General features: G+C 52.7%; 1 protein-coding gene across 10 annotated transcripts in view; it reads right to left on the reverse strand.

The window, feature by feature from the left end:
* Positions 1–515: 515 nt before the first annotated feature.
* Akap1 (A-kinase anchoring protein 1) overlaps positions 516–18,923 on the reverse strand; it is a 32,286-nt gene continuing 13,878 nt past the window's right edge. For 5 of the 10 annotated variants that reach the window (XM_087202528.1, XM_021239917.2, XM_087202527.1 and 2 more), the window contains 11 exons: positions 12,830–14,399; positions 10,282–10,412; positions 8,718–8,795; positions 8,385–8,511; positions 7,741–7,868; positions 5,748–5,925; positions 4,441–4,591; positions 4,029–4,096; positions 2,360–2,433; positions 2,099–2,161; positions 516–1,557 (listed from right to left, as the gene is read on the reverse strand). In XM_087202528.1, the coding sequence (XP_087058654.1) occupies positions 1,483–1,557; positions 2,099–2,161; positions 2,360–2,433; positions 4,029–4,096; positions 4,441–4,591; positions 5,748–5,925; positions 7,741–7,868; positions 8,385–8,511; positions 8,718–8,795; positions 10,282–10,412; positions 12,830–14,375 (2,619 nt within the window). In that variant the 5' untranslated portion in view covers positions 14,376–14,399 and the 3' untranslated portion in view covers positions 516–1,482. Of the gene's footprint in view, positions 1,558–2,098; positions 2,162–2,359; positions 2,434–4,028; positions 4,097–4,440; positions 4,592–5,747; positions 5,926–7,740; positions 7,869–8,384; positions 8,512–8,717; positions 8,796–10,281; positions 10,413–12,829; positions 14,400–15,061; positions 15,144–18,923 lie in introns of all 10 variants that reach the window. The other 5 variants (XM_087202530.1, XM_087202533.1, XM_004859804.4 and 2 more) reach the window with 2 other exon arrangements.

Consider the following 18,923-nt stretch of genomic DNA (forward strand, 5'->3'; position numbering starts at 1 on the left):
ATCATTCCACAGGATGCCCCTTCTGCGTGTGCACCCTCAGCCTCAGTGTGAGACTGACCCACCACCTGGGAGGCAAGCAGGTCCCAAGGCAGGGAGGGGCTGAGTGCAGGGGCCATTTGCTCATGGCTCAGTGTCTGCTCCTGGCACTTCAGTGCATGCATTCGGTAAGGTTCTCACTGATGCAGCAGACCAAGCAACCTCAGGTCTGTTACTGTACGACCAAAGACTGCACAACAGGCTCTGGACACCAGTGCATTCAACCTGAGATTAGCCTATTTAAGACAGCCAGTGGGAGATGCCTCAGGAGTCCTGGCTGCCACCTGGTGGGGTACAGAGGAGCCAGGCCAGGGAGAAATTTGGGGCCAAAACACATCTTCAAAGGACCAGGGGTCTCCTTTAGTTGCGGTCCTGTAAGGCGTACGGTGACCTCCTGTCTATCACTCCCCTCTCTCTTCACTCCCATCCCCGCCCCAACTGTCTCACCACTGGGGGGAAAAAAGTGGACTCAGCTACAGTTTATACAATTCAAGATTTATATAAGTTCAAGTTATTTAAATTACTTATTCATAATCTGCACAATGCTAGAGGCAGTCTGAAAAAAGAATCAAACACACCGTTCCAAGTTAATTCAATGAGTTACTTTTTTTTTTTTTTTTAAACAAATGTGTACAGCAAAAACTCCCCAGATGATGGCTTGGCCCATCTGGTTTTCCTGTCTGGTGCACAGGAAGCTCCCTTCCCGGGCAGAAGGAGCCGGGGTGGGCAGGTGTGCGCAACAGGACTCACTTCTTACAGGTGAAGTGCATGGAAAAACCTTGAGTTCCCTTTGTTCTCCAGTGTATCTTGTACAAAATATTACATTTTTAAACATATATTTACAGTTTGCACAAGTAGAAAATGGTTACAAATTACAACCAGGCTTGGCAAGATCACTGTTCCCTTCCCCGCTGACTGGGGCCAGAGGTGTGACAATCACTTCATATTTACATCTGCATTAAAAAGAATCTGGGTTCCCAGAGACCTAGAGGAAGGGCATAAAAACTGCATCAGACCATTTACGTGAGCCATACAGGGAATCGATACCAATTAGTCAGTTCATGGCTGCTCCCTGAAGAAAGACTGAAGTAAAAGAAACCCCCTCAGGTGGGCCACACACCTTGGCCTGCCTGCTGCAGCCTTCGGGGTGCTGGGGGGGCGAGAAGAGGGGAGATGGAAGAGGTGGGGAATGGAGTGGAGGGGATTAGGACAACCTGGGAGAGACTCAGAGCACAGTTAAGCCAGCTGGCTCCTATGGCTTTGGAAAGAACCACAGTTAAGTCCCTTTTCTTCAGAAAGGAATCATGTTCTCCACGGTACTACAGGTGGGGAAGAGCAGACTCAAGAGGATGACACTGGTTACTCTCAGGTTGTAGCTTTGCCTTGAGTGCCAAGCCCAGTCTCAACAGTGCAAAAAAAGACGCAAGCAGCAGCCCCGGGCCAGGGTCAGAGGCTCGAGTAGTAGCTGTCTACCCACTGTGCAAGGCCTCGCTCCACCAGCGATCGGTTTATCAACACCACCTGGAAAACAAAGTCACCTTGAGAGCTCTGCCCATGGTGCCTTGGGGCCACCCCTCAAGCCAACAAGGGTTCTCCCTCCAGAGTCCCCCGTCACCAGCCAGGAGCAGGCATACATATGGCGCCTGATTCCAACAGGGGCCCTTACACAAATGTTGCCCTCATGGCATGAGGACAGGCTTCTCAATATCCTGAGAAACCTAACCTTTGATACTACAAGGAAAGGAAAGCCCAGCAGCCAGGAGACTTCGGAAGGTCTAGAGCAGGGATTCCCACCTCAGCACGAATGGCTCTTTGGGTTGGACAGTTCCACATTGGGAGGGGCTGTCTTGGCACTTCAGGGTGCTTAGCAGCACTCCTGGCCCCAGTGACTAGATGACACTGACATGACCAACCCCAGCTGTGACACCAGAAGTGTCCCCTGGGTGGAACTGGTTTCTAGTTACTTCCTGACTAATCAGGAGAAAGCAGTGTCAGAACCAGTTCCCAGGGAACCCAGGACTGCCAGCGGGCAGCTCTGATGCACCAGAAGGGCAGAACTCACTTCATCTCCAACCACACTCCACAGCTGAATGAGAGGGAGGCCAGTCGGACTGTAACTTGTCACCTGCAGGGAGGGAAAACATGCTGTAAAGCTACCCCTGCTACATTTTTTATGCCTGCAGGCCACCCCAAGGCCCACATAGGAGGGAGGGAAGAGGAAAGGAAGGAACTTCACGGTCAGGTCAAGAAGCCAGGACACTTCACCAAGTGAGGCAGGAGGCTCCCTGCCCTGCCCGCCCCACCTGCTACCCCCACCACACACCTGGGCGAGCAGAGCTGTATTTCCTGTCATCTCGCTCATAGCTGCATCTGCTTCCGGTGAAAAGCGGTCATCATCTTTACAGGGAGGAGGAAAAGCAGCATTTAGATGCTGACCAAGGCAAAGCATTCTTTTCACCTGCACAACTGTCAGGACATCCCAAGCAGGACGCTTCAGAGGGTGCTGAGACCTGCACTTGGGCAGAGCCAAGCCTCCATGTGACTCTGGTGGATGAACACAGGATCCTTCCTGCATGCTAACCCCTCAGGATGGGAATCAAAGGAAAGACATGCTGCCTTCAATGGCAATGCCACCCCACGTATCTGGGGGCCAATCGTGTGGGCCACACATTTATTCACCCACACGGTCAGCAACACCCTACAAGGCAGGTGTTAACAGTGAGCTGAAGGCTGATCACCAAAGGCCCAGAGAGGAGCAAGTAGAATTCAAATCCAGGCTGTATGGGCCTGGGTAGGGCACGAGGCAGCAGTCTGCTCTGCTGGATCAAGTCCACTCCCAGAGCAGAAGGGTAAGGACAGGGGGCAGGTGTGTCTGAAGGTGTGGGGAAGTCTCAGGAAGGAGGGAGCACTTCATTGGTGTCACAGCTGTGTCTAGATATCCCCCTAAAGCCTCATGCAGTCCTAGGTGGGGCTTTTCAGAGGAGGCTGGATCTAGGGTATGTGCTGCTAGGATTAAGCATATGACGCTGGGGCTGATTCAGGGTGTGATGCTAGGATTAAGGCTGCCCCTCCCTAGGTGTGAGTGCAACCTATGCTAAGGGTGCACAGCCTGGATAAGATATAAGGGACAGAAAGAGGAGGGCTGCTTCTTGGTGCTTGTCACTTGCTGCCTTCTGTGTGCCTCTTCTCCGCTCCGATGCCCCTCTGCCATGCCCACCCTGCCACAGAGCCAGCCAATTATGAACTGAAATCTCTACAGACTGTGAGCCAAATAAATCTTTACTCCTTGTGGGTGTCGGGTATTTTGTCTCAGCAATGAGAAAAAGACAGACAAGTGGGTCTAGGCAGATTGTTTGGCTGATAAGAAATGGAAACGAAGGTTGGGCAAGAGCAAGGGAAGAAAACAAAACAAACACATTGCCCAGTGTTTTGTCTGCCATGACTCTAGTGAGACTGTAGTTTTTAAAGGATTTTGCTTTAGGCAAGCAAGAACCAGATCCAAGAGGCCAAGCTGGGGAGGGACAGTGATGGGATGAGCAATTCCTGTAGATTTCAGTAGCTGCTATTTGAGCAGCTTCACCATCACTTCCTGGGTTTATATAATTCTCACAGCCACCGTTAAAGACTGGCACCAACCCTATTTCCCTCTGGCAATGCTTTCTCAGTCCTCATGGTGCCCCTAAGGAATGCTGACTCCACTTGCTGCTGGCCCTGTGCCAACCTGCCCTCTCTAGGCCTGGACCATGTTCCGGCAGATGCCCTGCTGGAAGGCTCTCCATAAGGACGGTCTAAAAACGGTTTAGAGTGGCGGACCCCAGAGATGGTCCTCAGTACAGCAGCCCTGCCACTGCCTGGGAACTGGCAGTGCAAGTTCTTGGGCCATGGCCCAGGCCTATTCAACCAGCAACTCTGATGCGTGGCAGCAGCTCTGTGTGCAGAACACAGACCTACTTGTAACAACTGCCACCCCCAGCAGAGGCCCCACCTGTTACCTGACAGGGGCATCACACTGTCCAGAAGCACTTCTGCTCCCTGGAATGGCAGGGTCACGAAATCAGACCTGGAAAGGCAGGAAAGGGGCATGGACTTGAGGGCTGACATTTGGACACCTTTTGCTTAGCACAGTGACACCCACAGCCCAGCTGAATGCAGGCAGGCAGCCCTGCTGCAAGTCTGACCTCAGATTCCTATATCAACCCAGAGACCAACAGCCCTGATGCTGATGCCTGACACTTGGCTCAGGGTGGCTAGGAGTCGTCGGGTTTGTTCAGCTCACATCCCACTAACACAGAAGGCAACGGGGGGGGGGGGGGGGGGGAGTACCTCTTCCAGGTCTGGGAAAACCAAGCCGCACACCACCACACACCAAGCAGGGCGCAGGCCTCTCTTCGAGGCTCCACTCACCTGATCTGCCGGAGCACGTCCACTTTCACCCTCTTATATCCGCCGTAGTCCACATAGCGAATCTCCACCTCGTTGGTCTCCTCATAGGAGGCCACCACCTGGGCTCGCCACCAGGCCCCGTCCAGGCCAGGGGCAGCGCAGATGACCGTTACTGCAGGCAGGGAGAGGAGTGTGGACACACTGAGCCCAGAGCCAGGCACTGAGGCCACCCTGGTCCCCACCACTCACCTCCCCACATTAAGCCCAAGATGAGCAAGACCCCACCCCGGGAGTGGGAAATTCAGTCTAGCAAGTATGACATCCCTAAACTCCTCCATACTGAAAGGCATTTGATCTACACCCATGTCCACACTAACTGGAGTAAACCAAGCAAAACACTTTCGGAGTAGAGACGAGGCTGTCTTACTTTCTGAAAGTCCCTGAAAGAAGTAAGAACCTCCAAGTCCAGCAGATCTTGGGGACCTGGCACCTAGGGTCTGCTTCAACCCCATGACAACTAACCGAGAGCGTGGCTGGGGCACCCCCTGGCCAGTTTCTCCACCCCCATCATCCAGCCTTCATTCTAGGAGGAGCAGAAAGCACCTGGGCAGCCAGCAAGGCTGTGCTCCAAAGGGTCACCAAGTCCCACCCTGGGACAGTGGGGCAGATGAAACCCAGGCCAGCTGGGGTGGACAGGGGCTGAGTACATTGAATTCCACCCCTTAAAGAGAGCTCCTGGTTGCAGCCACCTATGGACTCTGCTCAGTCTTTAACTGATAGGTTAGAGAATTTGATGAACACTCTATCCTTATTCTTCCAAAAGAAAAATAAAACAACAACAAAACCCAAAAATGGACGGGGTGTTGATATGGGTCAAAGCAACAAAGGTAACAGTGATGAAGGTCAGTTTGGATCCCAGCTCCTGCTCAGTGATTCCACAGCAAACCCATTTCAGAGGTGGTTTCCTCACCTGTCACATGGAGATGGCAACTCAATGCATGGGTTTGCTGGGCTCAGGATTTTTATCATAACCAGTGTACATCTGAAACGCTTCCCTGACTAAGCAGTATGACACCACTTAAAGTGGCAAGATTGGGATCTGAATCCATGTGTCAAAACTCTACTGCAATCCCATGGCTCTGCCAGCCAACGGAAATGCTAGCTTGGGCTGGCCAGGATCTAGCATGACTCAGTGACGATGGCAGGAAAGCAGGAATCCTGTCCCATGGAGGACCCGAGAAGGGCTCCCTCGATCCTGAGTCAGCACCAGGGGCAGAACAGGCAAGCCCCAGTGTGGCAAGCGCCAGGAGCTCCGGGGCAATGCTTACTCTCCACAGGTGTGGGCAAGGTGGGGATTCCGGGCTGAGAATAGCAGAGGTACATCTGCTGGTCCAGGCTGCGCAGTGCATGGAAGGTAGGGTGTGTGTGCTGCTGCACGAACAGGTGGCCAGCGTTCACCTGGCTGACCACGATCACCTCCACTGTGATGCCATCAGGCAGCATGAGCTGTAGAGGGAAGAGGCAGCGGACACTGCATTGATCTTTCTCCTGTTTGAGCTAGAGCCAGATGCCCCAGTGCAGTTGCTGAACTGGTACATCTCGGAAAGGGGCACAGCAACCCAAAACAATGGGGCACCCAATGGCAGAGGTTCGAGAACTACTCCAGTTGCAGTCGCTGTTGTCCTGCAGTGCCATTAGCAGCCGGTAGAGGCAGTCTCAGCTCAGGCAGCGCGACTCCAGAGCCTGGGCAGCCAGGATGTGGATGCAGGCAGTGTCTATCCCTCCTGGGCTTCCCCTCCCCTTCTCACGTCTTACGGTAAGGCCACAAGACCCAGGAAAGACAAACACAGAACAAGTGGCTGCTAAGAACAAAGTGCCCAAGAACAAGAGTGGGCAGCCCGCAGGGCTGCCAGCCAGCTCCTGGACCTGCTGCCAGCTGACCCCAGCTACGGTTTGGCAGTGTCTGCTCTGCCTTCTCAGCAGCAAGCAGCAGTCTGCAGTCAGGCCCACTGCCAAGGTCTGCCAGAGTCTGCATCCTGTTTGTTCCTCTATGGCTTCCCCTTTCCCTCAGGTCCTGCTCTTCTCCTGTCCTAATTCACTCTCACTTTGGGCTTTGGCCTGTAGCTATGCCAGTACGTCTCTACAAGGCTTGTCCCCAGAAACTGGTTTTCCTAGTGACAGGCAGCAAAGTAGGGTCTCTGGACCCTACTGTGTCTCCTCCACCTCTGAGCCCAGTGGCCCCAGATAGAAGAGCTTCCTCTGGCCAGGAGCCCTGGCCTCTGGATGCCTACCCTAGCCCTACTGGCCAGAAGCACTGGGAGCTCCACCCCAGTCCCACGGGGCCAAGCAGAATACAATGGGAGGAAATCACACAAACCACCCCATTATTTAAGAAGAGAGTCTGCTCCCCAGAAGAATGAGTGAGAGACAGAGACACTGAGAGCCCAGGGTCAAGTCTACTCAGAAAAAATAATTTATGAGTAAAGTGTGAAGTGCAGTTCAGCCCATTCCCAGTACTCACAGGAGAGGGACACCCCCTTCTCCCGACAGTCCAAGGTCACTGGGGAAGACAGATGACTGCAACATCCACCATCCCAAACAAAACCCGAAGGAGCCATCCTCACAAGGCACACGTGCAGCCCATGTGTGTGAAGTACAGCCAAGTTTTTTTTTGGTACTGGAGATCGAACTAGGGTCCTTGCGCTTGCACAGCAAGGGGTGAAACCACTGAGCTAAATCCCCGGCCCTACAGCCAAGTTTTTAGCCCACAGAACTCTGTGTGTCTACTGATGAGGAGAGGCCTAAGGAGGCCGGGGGCAAACCCTTCGGAGAATGACGAGCCCCAAGAGCCCTGAGCAACCAGCTCCCAGCCCTGGAGATGGCAGCTTCTCCTCCTGCCAAACCACCAAGGCTTCCTAGGGGAGAACAATCCAGGCAGTTCCTGGGAGAGTGAAGGGAAAGGAATCCTTCCCTGATCCAGCTCAACTACAAGTGAGGAACGGAATGGCCCATCCCAAGCCTCCCAGGCCTCTAGGTTAGGACCCACGGGGGGCTTCTTAAAAGCTGCCATGTCCAGGGTCATCTGGAAATCAGCTGAAGGCAAATGCTTAGAAAACACAAAACATGTCCAGTGACAGGACTAGGAGAGCACTGGTCCTCCTGTGCAGGCCCCAGGGGCTGGCACTTCACCCCATCCCGAGATGCAGGCTGTAGCAGTGGAGGCCCGAGGTGAGAGGCCACAGGCCAGTGTGCTTGTGGCCTTCGTAGCTCACATCAGGGGAGTTTCCCATTTGGCGTAGGTCTGGGGAAGAGCACGCTTACCCAGGACGTCATCGGTAGAGAAGGCAGTGCCAATGAAGGCAACGGGGGAGCATAGATGTTGGTAAGGTTCAGTTCCTTAAACTTCTTCCCAATCAAGTTCAGAGCTTTGTCTACATGATGCTGAGAACCTAAAGGGGTTGTAGACAGGATGCAAAATCCCAGAGGGAAGGGAAAAGTCAAACAAACTCACTCCACAGGACTCCTCCTAGAGTTCAACAGCGTCTTTAAGGCGCAAAATGCTAAGCTTTGCTTTATCAAGAAAGTCGTGGAAACCCATTCACCTTTTAAGTGATACTTCTGCCATTCTGATTTGTGCTCTGAACCAAGAGGCAGCTGGCAGATGGGAAAAGGCCCAGTCCCCTTCAACCAGAGACCACGCCTGCTGTGAGGGAGCTCACGTGGGGTGCCAGGCACCATCCACCCAGGACCGGAGCCCTGACTATCCCCAGACTCTTCTGGCCAGAGATCTGGTGGGGCGGGACCCAAGTCCCCTTTTCGGGCTGAAGGAAAGACACTCCAGAACCCCTGCTGCCTGCTCAGAGATAAATTAAGACTCCAAAAGGACAGGAATTAGGACTCAAATGCTTCCCTTTACTTACATTTCAGGTAAGAAAACTAGAACACAGGTAGTGGCTGCCACTGACCTTCTATGTGGCAGATCTGGATGTTCTGGGTGTAAGGCAGGGTTGAGATGTAGATCTTGGCACCAGAGGTCTGCTTCAGGAAACTCACATACCGCCCCTGCTTGCCAATTAGCCGGCCAACTAAGTGCTTCCGGGGAGAGAGAAAGAGATGAGAGGGTTAACAGGAAGCCAGCCCGCTACGTCCAGAAGACGTGCTTTGGTTTTATACAAAGTCATACTAACTCTTACTGTGTTGGCATTTATCTGCCAGTTCTGTTCTAAGTACTTAAATTTACTATAGTACCTGTGAAACAGATAAGCTATTTATTTTTTATTTTTGAGACAGGGTCTTACTTTGTAGCCCAGGGTGGCCTCAAACTTGCAATCTTCCTGCTTCAGCCTCCTGAGTGCTGGGATTATAGGCATGCGGCACTATTGTGTTCAGCAAAACAGATAATTTTATCATTGTTACAGATGAAACAAGTTGAGAGAGGCTAATGAATCCACCCAAGATCATACAGCTATAACCAGCTGAACGAGGCAGTGGCTCCCATTTCAGTGGCTCTCCCTTCCTCACCCAAGGATGTGCCCCAGACCCAGAAAGTGAAGGCAGTGTCCCCTCCGCCACACACACTGTGAGCAATTTCCCAGCAGAAGGGCTGACTATATGAATCCTCACACCCCTGCGCCTCCAAGTCTACTCAAGTCATAGGTAAGGGCTCAGTTTGAAAAGAAGGCCAAGCCAGTGTGGTGGTGCACACCTATAATCTCAGCATTTGGGAGGCTGAGGCAGGAGGAATGCTGTGACTCAAGCCCACCTGGGCTACAACAGTGAGTTCAAAACCAGCCTGACTACACTGTGATACACTGTCTACAAAACAAAACACTAGAAATGAAGGTCTAAGAAGCCTTAGGTTCCTGTTGCCAATGGCCAACGTGCCGTCAGAGAAGGAGGCACACAGCAATGCCCAGTGAGCCGGAGTTCAAGGCAGACTGAAGCGGAACTCAGCCATGATGCAGATGAGCTCTGAAACAGACCCCAGCGACCTCAGCCAGCAGGGCTGCAAGGAATCCAGTCCCTCCTCACCCAGAGCCTGCCTCGCTGTGCCCTCTTGTCACCATGAAGGGCAGGCAGTGCTGCTAACGAGGTCACTGGGGAGGAAACACTTCGGGAGCCTGCAGCCGTGGGGTAACACAGCCCTCCAGACCCACAGGTCGGACCAAGCCAGGGCTCTACCTCAGCAAGGCAGGCGCCCCAGGAGAGAGCAGCCTGCTGCCAATTACTTCTGAGCCCTGGAGACGAACACAAAGATCGGGCTATTAAGTTAGGTTTGAACAGCAAGAGGCTGGAAGCCACGAAAGCACGGAGGAAGTGGGACCAGTAAAGCAAACTGACATTCACACGATGAATAATGCAGTTAAAATTACGTTTTCAAAGAATATCGCTGGAAAATTACATTGTTAAACATTTAAAAGTATTAATTAAAGCAACACAATCTAAGTTTACTTAAAAACCACAGGGTATGAGATAAGGAAAAAATAAAAGTCTTTACAGTCACCCTCAGGGGTGAGATTAGAGTGGATTTTTATTTTCTTCCACAGTTTTGTACTTTTCAAGCCCTCTAAACATGGGCTTATGGTCTTCTCAGTGCTGAAATACACGGTACCCCGGAGAGCCAGGGCAGGGCACAGGAAGGGGTCTGGCTGCCTATCTGGCTTTGGTAGCCTGCGCCCAGCCCACGGAGCTGAGATGGCCCAGATGGCTGGGATCCCACCTGCAGCCGCCCCGGAGCCTTGGGGAGGAAGCCAAGCACACCTTCCCTTAGGCGCTGGCTCACAGGGGGCCTTCCTCATCCACTGACCTCCTGGTCCCCGCCCCGCCCCGCCCCACCAAGCCAGAGGCCCGCGGTTCCCATACCTTTGGCACCTCGATTTCCCAGACGATGAGGTCGACCTTCTTGGGGTCAGAACCGGCCTGGGTGCTCAGGCTGTCAGTCTTCCTGCCGCCGCCCCCGCAGCTCTCCGAGTCCATGCTGTTCCCGTCGGAACCTGCGAGGGGTGGTGCACACACACAGGCCCGGCTTCAGTGTGATCCAAACTGCCAGGTTGTCATCCCGAAGGCGCCCACCCCCTCAGCTCAGCAGGTACGACTGTGAGCTCAGTCCAGAGGCTCAGGAGAGCCCCGATGGAAGGAGGCCTGGGGATCGATATACCTAATTTTAGCCCGCCACGGGCCCACTTGCTTATTTGGCAGCCACGCCTGGCCACAGCTGCTGGAACAAACACAAGTGGTGAACTGGGAAGGGGAGGACTCTGTGCCCGGGGAGGGGACGGCCCACAAGTCCACATGGTCCCGGGAGCTGACCCAACCATCTCACCACCCTCCCTAGACCAAGGATCTCCCGTCCCCAAGGCCCCGAGCCCAGGCTCCCAGGCAGGGGCCTTCAGCCAAGCAGAGCGACACAGTCCCCTCACAGCTTTCCTAAGGGCCCTGTTCTCACCCCTGTCACAACCTGCTCGCCTCTCTGCCACATGAGGACTAAAGAAGGTGGCCTTTCTTGCCTCTGCTTAGGCCTGAACACCCTACCCTCTGGGGCTCAAAACACTGAGCTAAAGCTCCTTCTCATGGGGACGGTACAACTGGGACCACGACACCAGCTTGAGCTGTGCGCTGCTCGGGGCATGCCAAAGGGACCATCACAGAAAAGCGGGTGCAGCGCAGCTCAGAAGTGGCTCTGGCTTAAATATGGACAACAATCACCAGAGACACATCACACTGAGAGTCTACTAAGTTACTTGTTCCATGGTTTCTCCAAAGGCAGGCATAGGCCACCAAGCCATCCATGGGCTGTCTAGATGTGAATAACTCAGGTTTAGAGATTCTGCGCTCAGTTAAGGAAGAGTCACCTTCACAGTGACCTCTGCCTCAACACTAAGGGCTCAGAATAGGCTTCTTGTGGGGAAAACCACCCTTTCTGAGAATGTGCTTGGCTAGCCTGCCAAAAGCCAAGCAGGCTGACGGGGGCTCTCCTTGTGTCCAACAAAGGGCAGTGGCCAATGACTACACCCAATGGCACACAAGGGTGCCTCAGAACCACACAGACCTTCAGCAGCCTGCATTCAAAGGCCAGCTTCCAGCTCCCTCAGTCTGGCAGTTCCCACACCCCCAACTTTTAACGCCCTCACCACAAAGCAGGGTGAATTGAGCACTGGATTGAGAGCTCGGCACCCACTGAGTGCCAACAGATGGCATCACAAGGCCTGCAGCAACGGCCCTTTCTCGAGCCTGGGCCCTCCCATGGCTCAGTTACAGCCTCTCCTATGGCAGACCCAAGCTCTGAAGCCCTCAGCACATCTCTGTGGCGACTGCAACCAATCTAGAGCTGGGAATCACAAAGCTGAGGGACTCGTTTATTAAGCTGAGGAGGGGAAAAAAACTTTCTTCTCACCTTTTCAGATCTAATTTTAAAAACATTTTATATCCCTGACATTAAGGTGTATCTTGTGATACCTGGCCTTCCATAATTACGACTGGCAGCATTTTTTTTTTCCTTCTAGAGCTACATAAACAATAGCAGTCTTAACTGCATCCTGGGCTGACCACAGGCAGGGTAGGGTACACACCAGATTCGGCTCAAAGTGGTAAAACACCCAAGAAACGTCCCCACACTTCCAGGATGAACTGGAAATGGTAGGAAATGGCTTCGGGACAAACAAGTCAGACTGCCACTCAGGAGTTGTAGCATCTGCTGTGAAATGACCGGAAATACTCCAGGGGAGCTGCAAGAACAGGGTCAGGAGCTGCTGACCTGTAAGTTAGCGGTCTGAACTGTCTATGCTGGGGCCAGCACTCGAAAAACCCAGTGGACACTTCATTACCAAAGTGCCCCTCTTCCCTGGGTTGGAACTGCAGCTGCACAGAAAAAAAATGGCTGAGGCTCTGCAGAAGAGGAGGTGATAGCAACAATGCAGGAAAGCTCGAGCCTCCCCCAAGTACTCAAAGCTGCAGCCATTCTTGGGGCACTTACCCGGTAAGAGCTTCTGGAGAAGGAGAGCAGGTGAAGACATGGAACAAGCACATGATTAAAAGGAATCAGCCACTGAGAAACACACACCCATACCTGGCACTCGGGAGCACGCTAAGGAGGCCTCTGTTAAAAACCCCACGAGGGGTCAGTGCTCCAAAGAGAAGAGGACACTAAGGGAACTGGTGGTCCCCATGCTGAGCTGCCTCCTCCTGAAGGGCTGGGGAGGCTCCCTGGCTGGCACAGCAAGTGACAGCTCCCGTGGCTGTAGGGTCACAGGGCAGTCTGACTTCTCAGTACCCACCCAACTCTGCAGACCAGCTGAGCCACAGTGAGGAAGACCATCATTCTGCGGCAGAGGAAGGGGGAGGCCAGCAGCTTTCCCCCAACAAATGCAGGGGGACCGCCCGATCCTCCGAGTTACTCCCCAGACCCTCCTACCTCCCGAGTGATCGGCTTCCGCATCCACACTCCAGCCATCCTCAGTCCCCACGTCTGACAACTCCCCCTTCAGCAGCCCATTGCTGAAGGCCTCAGTACTGTCTGGCAGCTGTGGGGTGATGATGGCCTTGTCCCTGGGGCTTGAGTTGGTCTCTGTGCAACAGTCTTCGAGCTCTGATGTGCTGACGGAATCTGAGCACTGCCCCGAGGAGGCCACTGAGGGGACATTCTGGCTGTCTGACATGCAGGTGACACAGGTGGCATCTTCCACCGGGGTGCTGGCCTCATCCAGCGGCTCTCTGAGGGGGGTGTCTGGTGGTAGGCAGGGGGCCAGAGAGATGGGGTGTGCAGAGTTCTTTGGCTTCCTGTCCTTGGTGGGGCTGGACAGCGGGCTGCTCAGGCAGCTCACATAGGTCTTTGGTGGTGGCAGGTCTCCTGCCAGCGGGCCTGGTGAGGGGAGGGCAGCGCTCAGTGGGCTGGCAGCTTCCCCTGCTGTGGCGGGAGTGGGCTCCACACCGTCTTGCCCCGAGACAGTTTCCTGGCTGACTGGGGCACAGTTCTTCTCCTCTTGCTGCCCTTGGGGCTGAACGGCCGCAGCCTGATCCACCAGCTCTGCAGTCTTCCCCACAGTGGTGGCCAGGACCTCTTCAGTGGCTTTCAAGATCACCTGGGAGATGATCTGGGAGGCGGCCTGTTCGATCTTCTTGTTGTCATCCAAGGCCTCCTCTTTGCCCCTTTCTACCAGGTCTTTATCCCTGGCTTTGCCACCTGTGATCTGGGGTGCTGGCGTCTCCTCCTCCCTCGCCAGCTCTGCAGGAGCAGGCTCCACAACACCACTTAACGACTTCCAGACTGCACACTCTCCTTTTGATAAGGCTCCGACTGCCCCGACCACCAGGGGTGGGCCGAGGGCCTTGTTGTTCTCCAGTTCTAAGACACACTCCTGGGGCAGCAGACCCTCGTCCAGCACCTCTCCCCCCAGCACCGCATCGCCGGTCCCCTCAGCCCCACCCATCTCTCTGTCTCGTGCTTTCTCCCCAGGACCATGCTTCTCTGTGGCAGGGACTCTACCGAGTGCAGGCTCTCGCTTATACACCTGCACCGTTTCATGGGGGAATGTGAGGGGACATGCCAGTGGGACAGATCTGGCCTCGTCACCCATCACAGCTAGCTCCACCTTTGGGCTGTTCGCTTGGGACCTCGAGTCAGTGCTGTCAGGCAGGCTGCCCGAGGACTCTGCCCTGCGATGGGGCAGGTTCGTCTGTAGCAAGGCTGGGGGCTCCATAGAAGGCTCGCTTGCAGTGGACTCGTCTTGTCCTGTCAGCTGTATGACACTGGGGGGCATGAACACGACTGTTGGACAAGCCTCTTCCATGGGGAGCAGTTCCACGGTGGCAGGGCCAGCCCTTAATGCCACAGCTCCAGACTCTGCCTGCTCTTCACTGCTGCTGACCTGTTTTTTACGCAAGAAAAACCACCACCAGCCGAGGAGCGCCAGCATTCCGGGCAACGCCAAGGGAAAGAGTGAACGGAACTGGACTGCCATCCTGGAGCTGTGGAGTAGTTATGCCTGGGGAGAGCAGGGGAGGAAGAGATGGGAGTTATGAGAGCCAGGTACCAGGATACAAAGCGAGCTACCCTTCACTATGCTGTTACGACAAACGTAAATGCTTCAGTGCCCTCTAGGTGGTTCTATCGTTCAGCAGAGGATGGGGACCGGCGCCCCCCAACCCAGTCCAGGGCTCTGCTTCTCAAACTGCAGTCCACAGGCCAGAAGCACTGAATACCACCAAGGAACCTGCTGGGAATGCAGACCCACCGAATCAGAGCTTCTTTTAACAAGCCCCCCCCCCCGGGGGGGGGGGTCATAAGCACATTACAATTCAAAGATATGCTAGGAGATGTAATCTGTCCCCAAAGGGTTAGGGTGTGGGGAGTGCAGGAGATGAAGTCATCTACAGAAAGTTCCCTCCATCTTCAAGATGAGCTCCTTGCTGACACGCATGAAGAAGCAATGAGACTGGGAGTACAGAGCAGGGCTCAGCAGTGACCAGTCTCCAGCTCTCTGGATGGAAGGCTTCAGTGATGCTACCTCATCACTTCAGATGCAAACACACAACTTTGTGACATGCTCTCCCCTGTATCATTTAACCCTCCACCACCTGGTTTGGAATGTATTACTATCTTAAAGGTTAAAATAAGTGAGATCAAGCTGGGTGTGGTGGCACACACCTGTAAGTCCCAGCACTCCAGGAGGCTGAAGCAGTAAGATCTCAAGTTTGAGCCCACTCTGGGGAACTTAGTGAGACCTTGTCTAAAAATAAAAATAAAAGTAAAAGTAACAAAGGGCTGAGGAGCAAGGATTTAGCTCAGTGGCACTGAGCCTGCCTCACAAGCACCCCTGGTACCGCAATAAATAAATAAATAAAATAGGGCTGGGATGTAGCTCAGTGCAAAGGCCCTGGTTTCAATGCTGGGGGAAGGGAGGTCCAAGGTCATTGGACAAGGAATGGGAACCCAGCTTCTATTCCACAAAATCTGGAACCCACTAGTAAGTACATCCATTGGGGAAGATGCACTATATGGGCCAAGAAAAGAGGAAGATCACAGCACCTTTTGGAAAGCTTTAGTCATTGCTTTTGGGGGGGGGGGGATTACTGGAGATCAAACTCAGGACCTTGCACTTGCCCGGCGGGGGGGGCACCACTGAGCTAAATCCCCAGCCCTAGTAATTGCTCTTAAAACGTTATACACATACACTATGACCCACAAATCCTACACCTGTAATCTTGAAAAACAAAAAATCACATCTCTGTATAGGCAGAGGGCTATGTAAGAATGCCCACTTAGGCATTATTTGAAACAAAACTGGAATTAACCTTTCAGAGGAATCACCGCTAAACATATAGTAAAACCCATGGATATAATACTACCAATGTTAAACAAGTTGTTCTCCCATATGCACATGGAAAAAGCCTTGTATAATTCATAATTTGAAATAGGAAAGGGTCCAAAGGCGTAGGGTGGTAGGAGGGGAAGGGGAAAGGGAAGAAGGGAAAGGAAAAATTATGAGAAAAGAAAAAAAATGGAAACGAAATTTATGTAAATAGGGAAGGGTGGAGGGGATGAAGGGCGCACAGGCAATGGGGAAAAACATAAGAACTAACATACAGCATGTTCAGGTACAAACACCCAAGGATAAATGTAAACGTATTGTATACCTAAAATGGACCGATAAAAGAATAAAAAGAAAAAAAGAAAAAGAAAAAGCATTGTACACAGGAAACAAGCTACAGACCAAGATGTATGTGATGTTTATGCCCACAAAATCCTGTGGAAAACCTGGCAAAGACACACACCAAGCCATGCAGTTTGGAAGAGAGGGAGAGGAGGAAGCTTTTGCACATCAACTCTGTATCCTACAACCTTCATTAATTCATTTATTACATCCAGTAAGATTTTAGTAGATTCCTTGGGATTTCTTATCTATGGCTATAAATAGAGAAAAATTTCTGTAACAGTGGTTCTCCAATGGGAATCCACATTAGCATCACACTGGGAAAGCGTTTAAAAGCCTCCAGACAAGGCCACATTAAGACCAATTAAATCAGAATCTCTAAGGGTGAGAATCAACACCAGGTTTTTCTTTTTCTTTACACCCAGGTGATTCCAACATGCAGTCAAGTTTGAGAACCCCTGTTCTGCAAGATCCCTCACACACGCCAAAATGTAGATGACAGGAGATTTGATTTATATGTGCTTCATGTTCAACATCTTCATACAAAAGTAAAGACAATCTGAGAGGGGAAAGAGGGCAATGGTGTGCTCAGGGCAGGGCAGTGTGACTACAGCCTGCAGTCAGGACAGCAAGCCCTCGCCAGCAGGGCAGGAGCTAACACAAGTACAGCCAAGCTCTGGACCCATATTCTCATCAGGTCAGTAAATTCTGATTCTGGCCAGGGACAGTGGCACACTCCTTTAATCTCAGTGCTTGAGGGGCTGAGAGAGGAGGATCACTGTGAGTTCAAGGCCAGCCTGAACTACATAGCAAGACCCAGTCTCAAAACAAAACAAACAAAAAAAACCCCCTAGATTCCGATTCCTTATTAAGGAGGCAATTCCTTTTCAGTATAACCTATTGTGATTCCCACAATATTTTAGCAATTCTCTGATTCAGGAAAAAAGATGTAATGAAATGGAGTAAACAGACACAAAAGAAACCCTAACAACCACTCCCACACAGAGCCACACCAAGGCCCCAGGGCCACAGACTGAAATTAGGTATATTCCAGGAAGGAGTCATCAGCAATTGACTCCCAAACCAGTAGGAGAAGCCCCGACCTTCAGAACCAAAAGTTGGTTCCACGAGCCCTGCCTCTCCAGCAGTTGCTAAGTCATCTTGCCCAGTCTCCCCAAACCCAGAAGCTGGCTACACTACAAAAGGAAGGGCTCAGACATGCACTCTAGGCTAGCTTTGGTTCTGCACCCTCAGTGATCCATACCACAACACAGCCTGCAGCCTACTACATCTCTGTATCCTTCTACTTCATCTGCTCTCTTCCTGTCCTTGCCCAGCAGAATGCCCAGAACCAGCTGCCAGGGGCCACATGTGTCCTGCCTGCTGCTCTGTAGCATAAAAGGTCCATCACTACAATCACCCATCCAAGCCTCCCAGCCCAGCTTGCTCCCCAACTTCTGCACCCCTGCTCAACTGAGAAGTTCAACCCAGGAAACACAGTCGCCCCCTGTTGTTATGCCAGGAGGGCCTCCCAGCAGTGCTGAACACTGCTAACCTCAGACCACCCAACCCACAGAATCTAGAATGATCCACCAGGATTCCTCGTGACCACACTCCCCAGCCTCCCCTCCCACTCTGGGCTACAGCCAGAGACTAGACCTGCTGCCAAGGATCAAGGAACCAGGAGCCTGCTTCTGTGAGGTGAGTGGCTCAGCACACACAGCTCCTTCCCTAGGACTGCTTCCAAGTGCAGGAACTTCCCAAGAAGAGGCGGGGACTTATCTTTAACTTGCTACCTGAGGATTAAGATTAGATAGCCATCCTCCACATCAGAGGCCCTCGGATCAGCAGCCACATGCCCAAAGGCCTTGGCTGCAACTCACCAGCCCAGCTGGGTATTTCCAAGCTTGCTGCTGCCAGGAGGCCCTCAGAGGGGCTCCCACAGGCAACTTACGCCCCTCCACCACTAACTCCCACCAGTGAAGAAAACAGCTAGCTCCTCAGTCCCTCACACCTGAGATGATCACACCAATCAAGAGGACATCTTGGGATGGCTAAGACACCGTTTTCACTGATTTACACTGCCTGCCAGGCCACCAGGAGGTGGAGCAAAACACATCAACCTTCCCCAAATGCTCAGACAGACTGCACAAGTGCACCCCTCACAAGGTTTTCTGCTACTTTCTTTCCTTCCTTCTCTGGCAGACTCAAGAGATTCTGCCTTTGTCCGGGTATCGTTTTTAAACCACAACCTCCTAGGTTTAGGTGAACTGAACACCATAGCCCAGAGCCGTCTCCCACAGCTAAATGGAGGAGGCTGCCTCCACAGCTGTCCTCTCCCCAGGACTGGGAGGCGGGCCAGCCTGCTGTCAGAGGAAAGCTGCCCACAGGGAAGCTGCAGAGTCCTGCCCTCGGGCTGGGGGGGGGGGCGGGGGCACACTCGGCTATTTTGAATCTGTTGGAATTAAATTGCTGCCTGCTTATTTTTAGCAGGTCCATTTGCCCCGGAATAGATGCTCACTGGCTCACTGCCACCACTGACAGAGCAGAAGGCGGGCACGTGCTTCAGCCACAAGGCCCTCGCATTTATCTGCTCACTCCAGGTTCTAAAAGGATCCCTCCTTCCTCCTGAAAAGTACCTGCAGCTTCTCGGAACAGTTCTTGGAGAAGCTGTGGCCTCACTCCCAACCCAGCTTATGGACCATCACTGCAGTCTAGAGCTTTCTGCTAAACAAGAAAACAAATCTCTGGGAATGGGACAAAAAAGTGTTGGTCCCAGTGACTAAGCCAATCTGGCTGCAGTTACTGTGAAAAAGAGCCACATATAATTGAAGGGAAAGTTAATCACAAAAACAA

Source organism: Heterocephalus glaber, unplaced genomic scaffold (assembly GCF_053883595.1).
Source record: "Heterocephalus glaber isolate CG9 unplaced genomic scaffold, H.glaber_assembly_v1.0 deba00001773, whole genome shotgun sequence".
NCBI classification, from domain to species: domain Eukaryota; kingdom Metazoa; phylum Chordata; class Mammalia; order Rodentia; family Bathyergidae; genus Heterocephalus; species Heterocephalus glaber.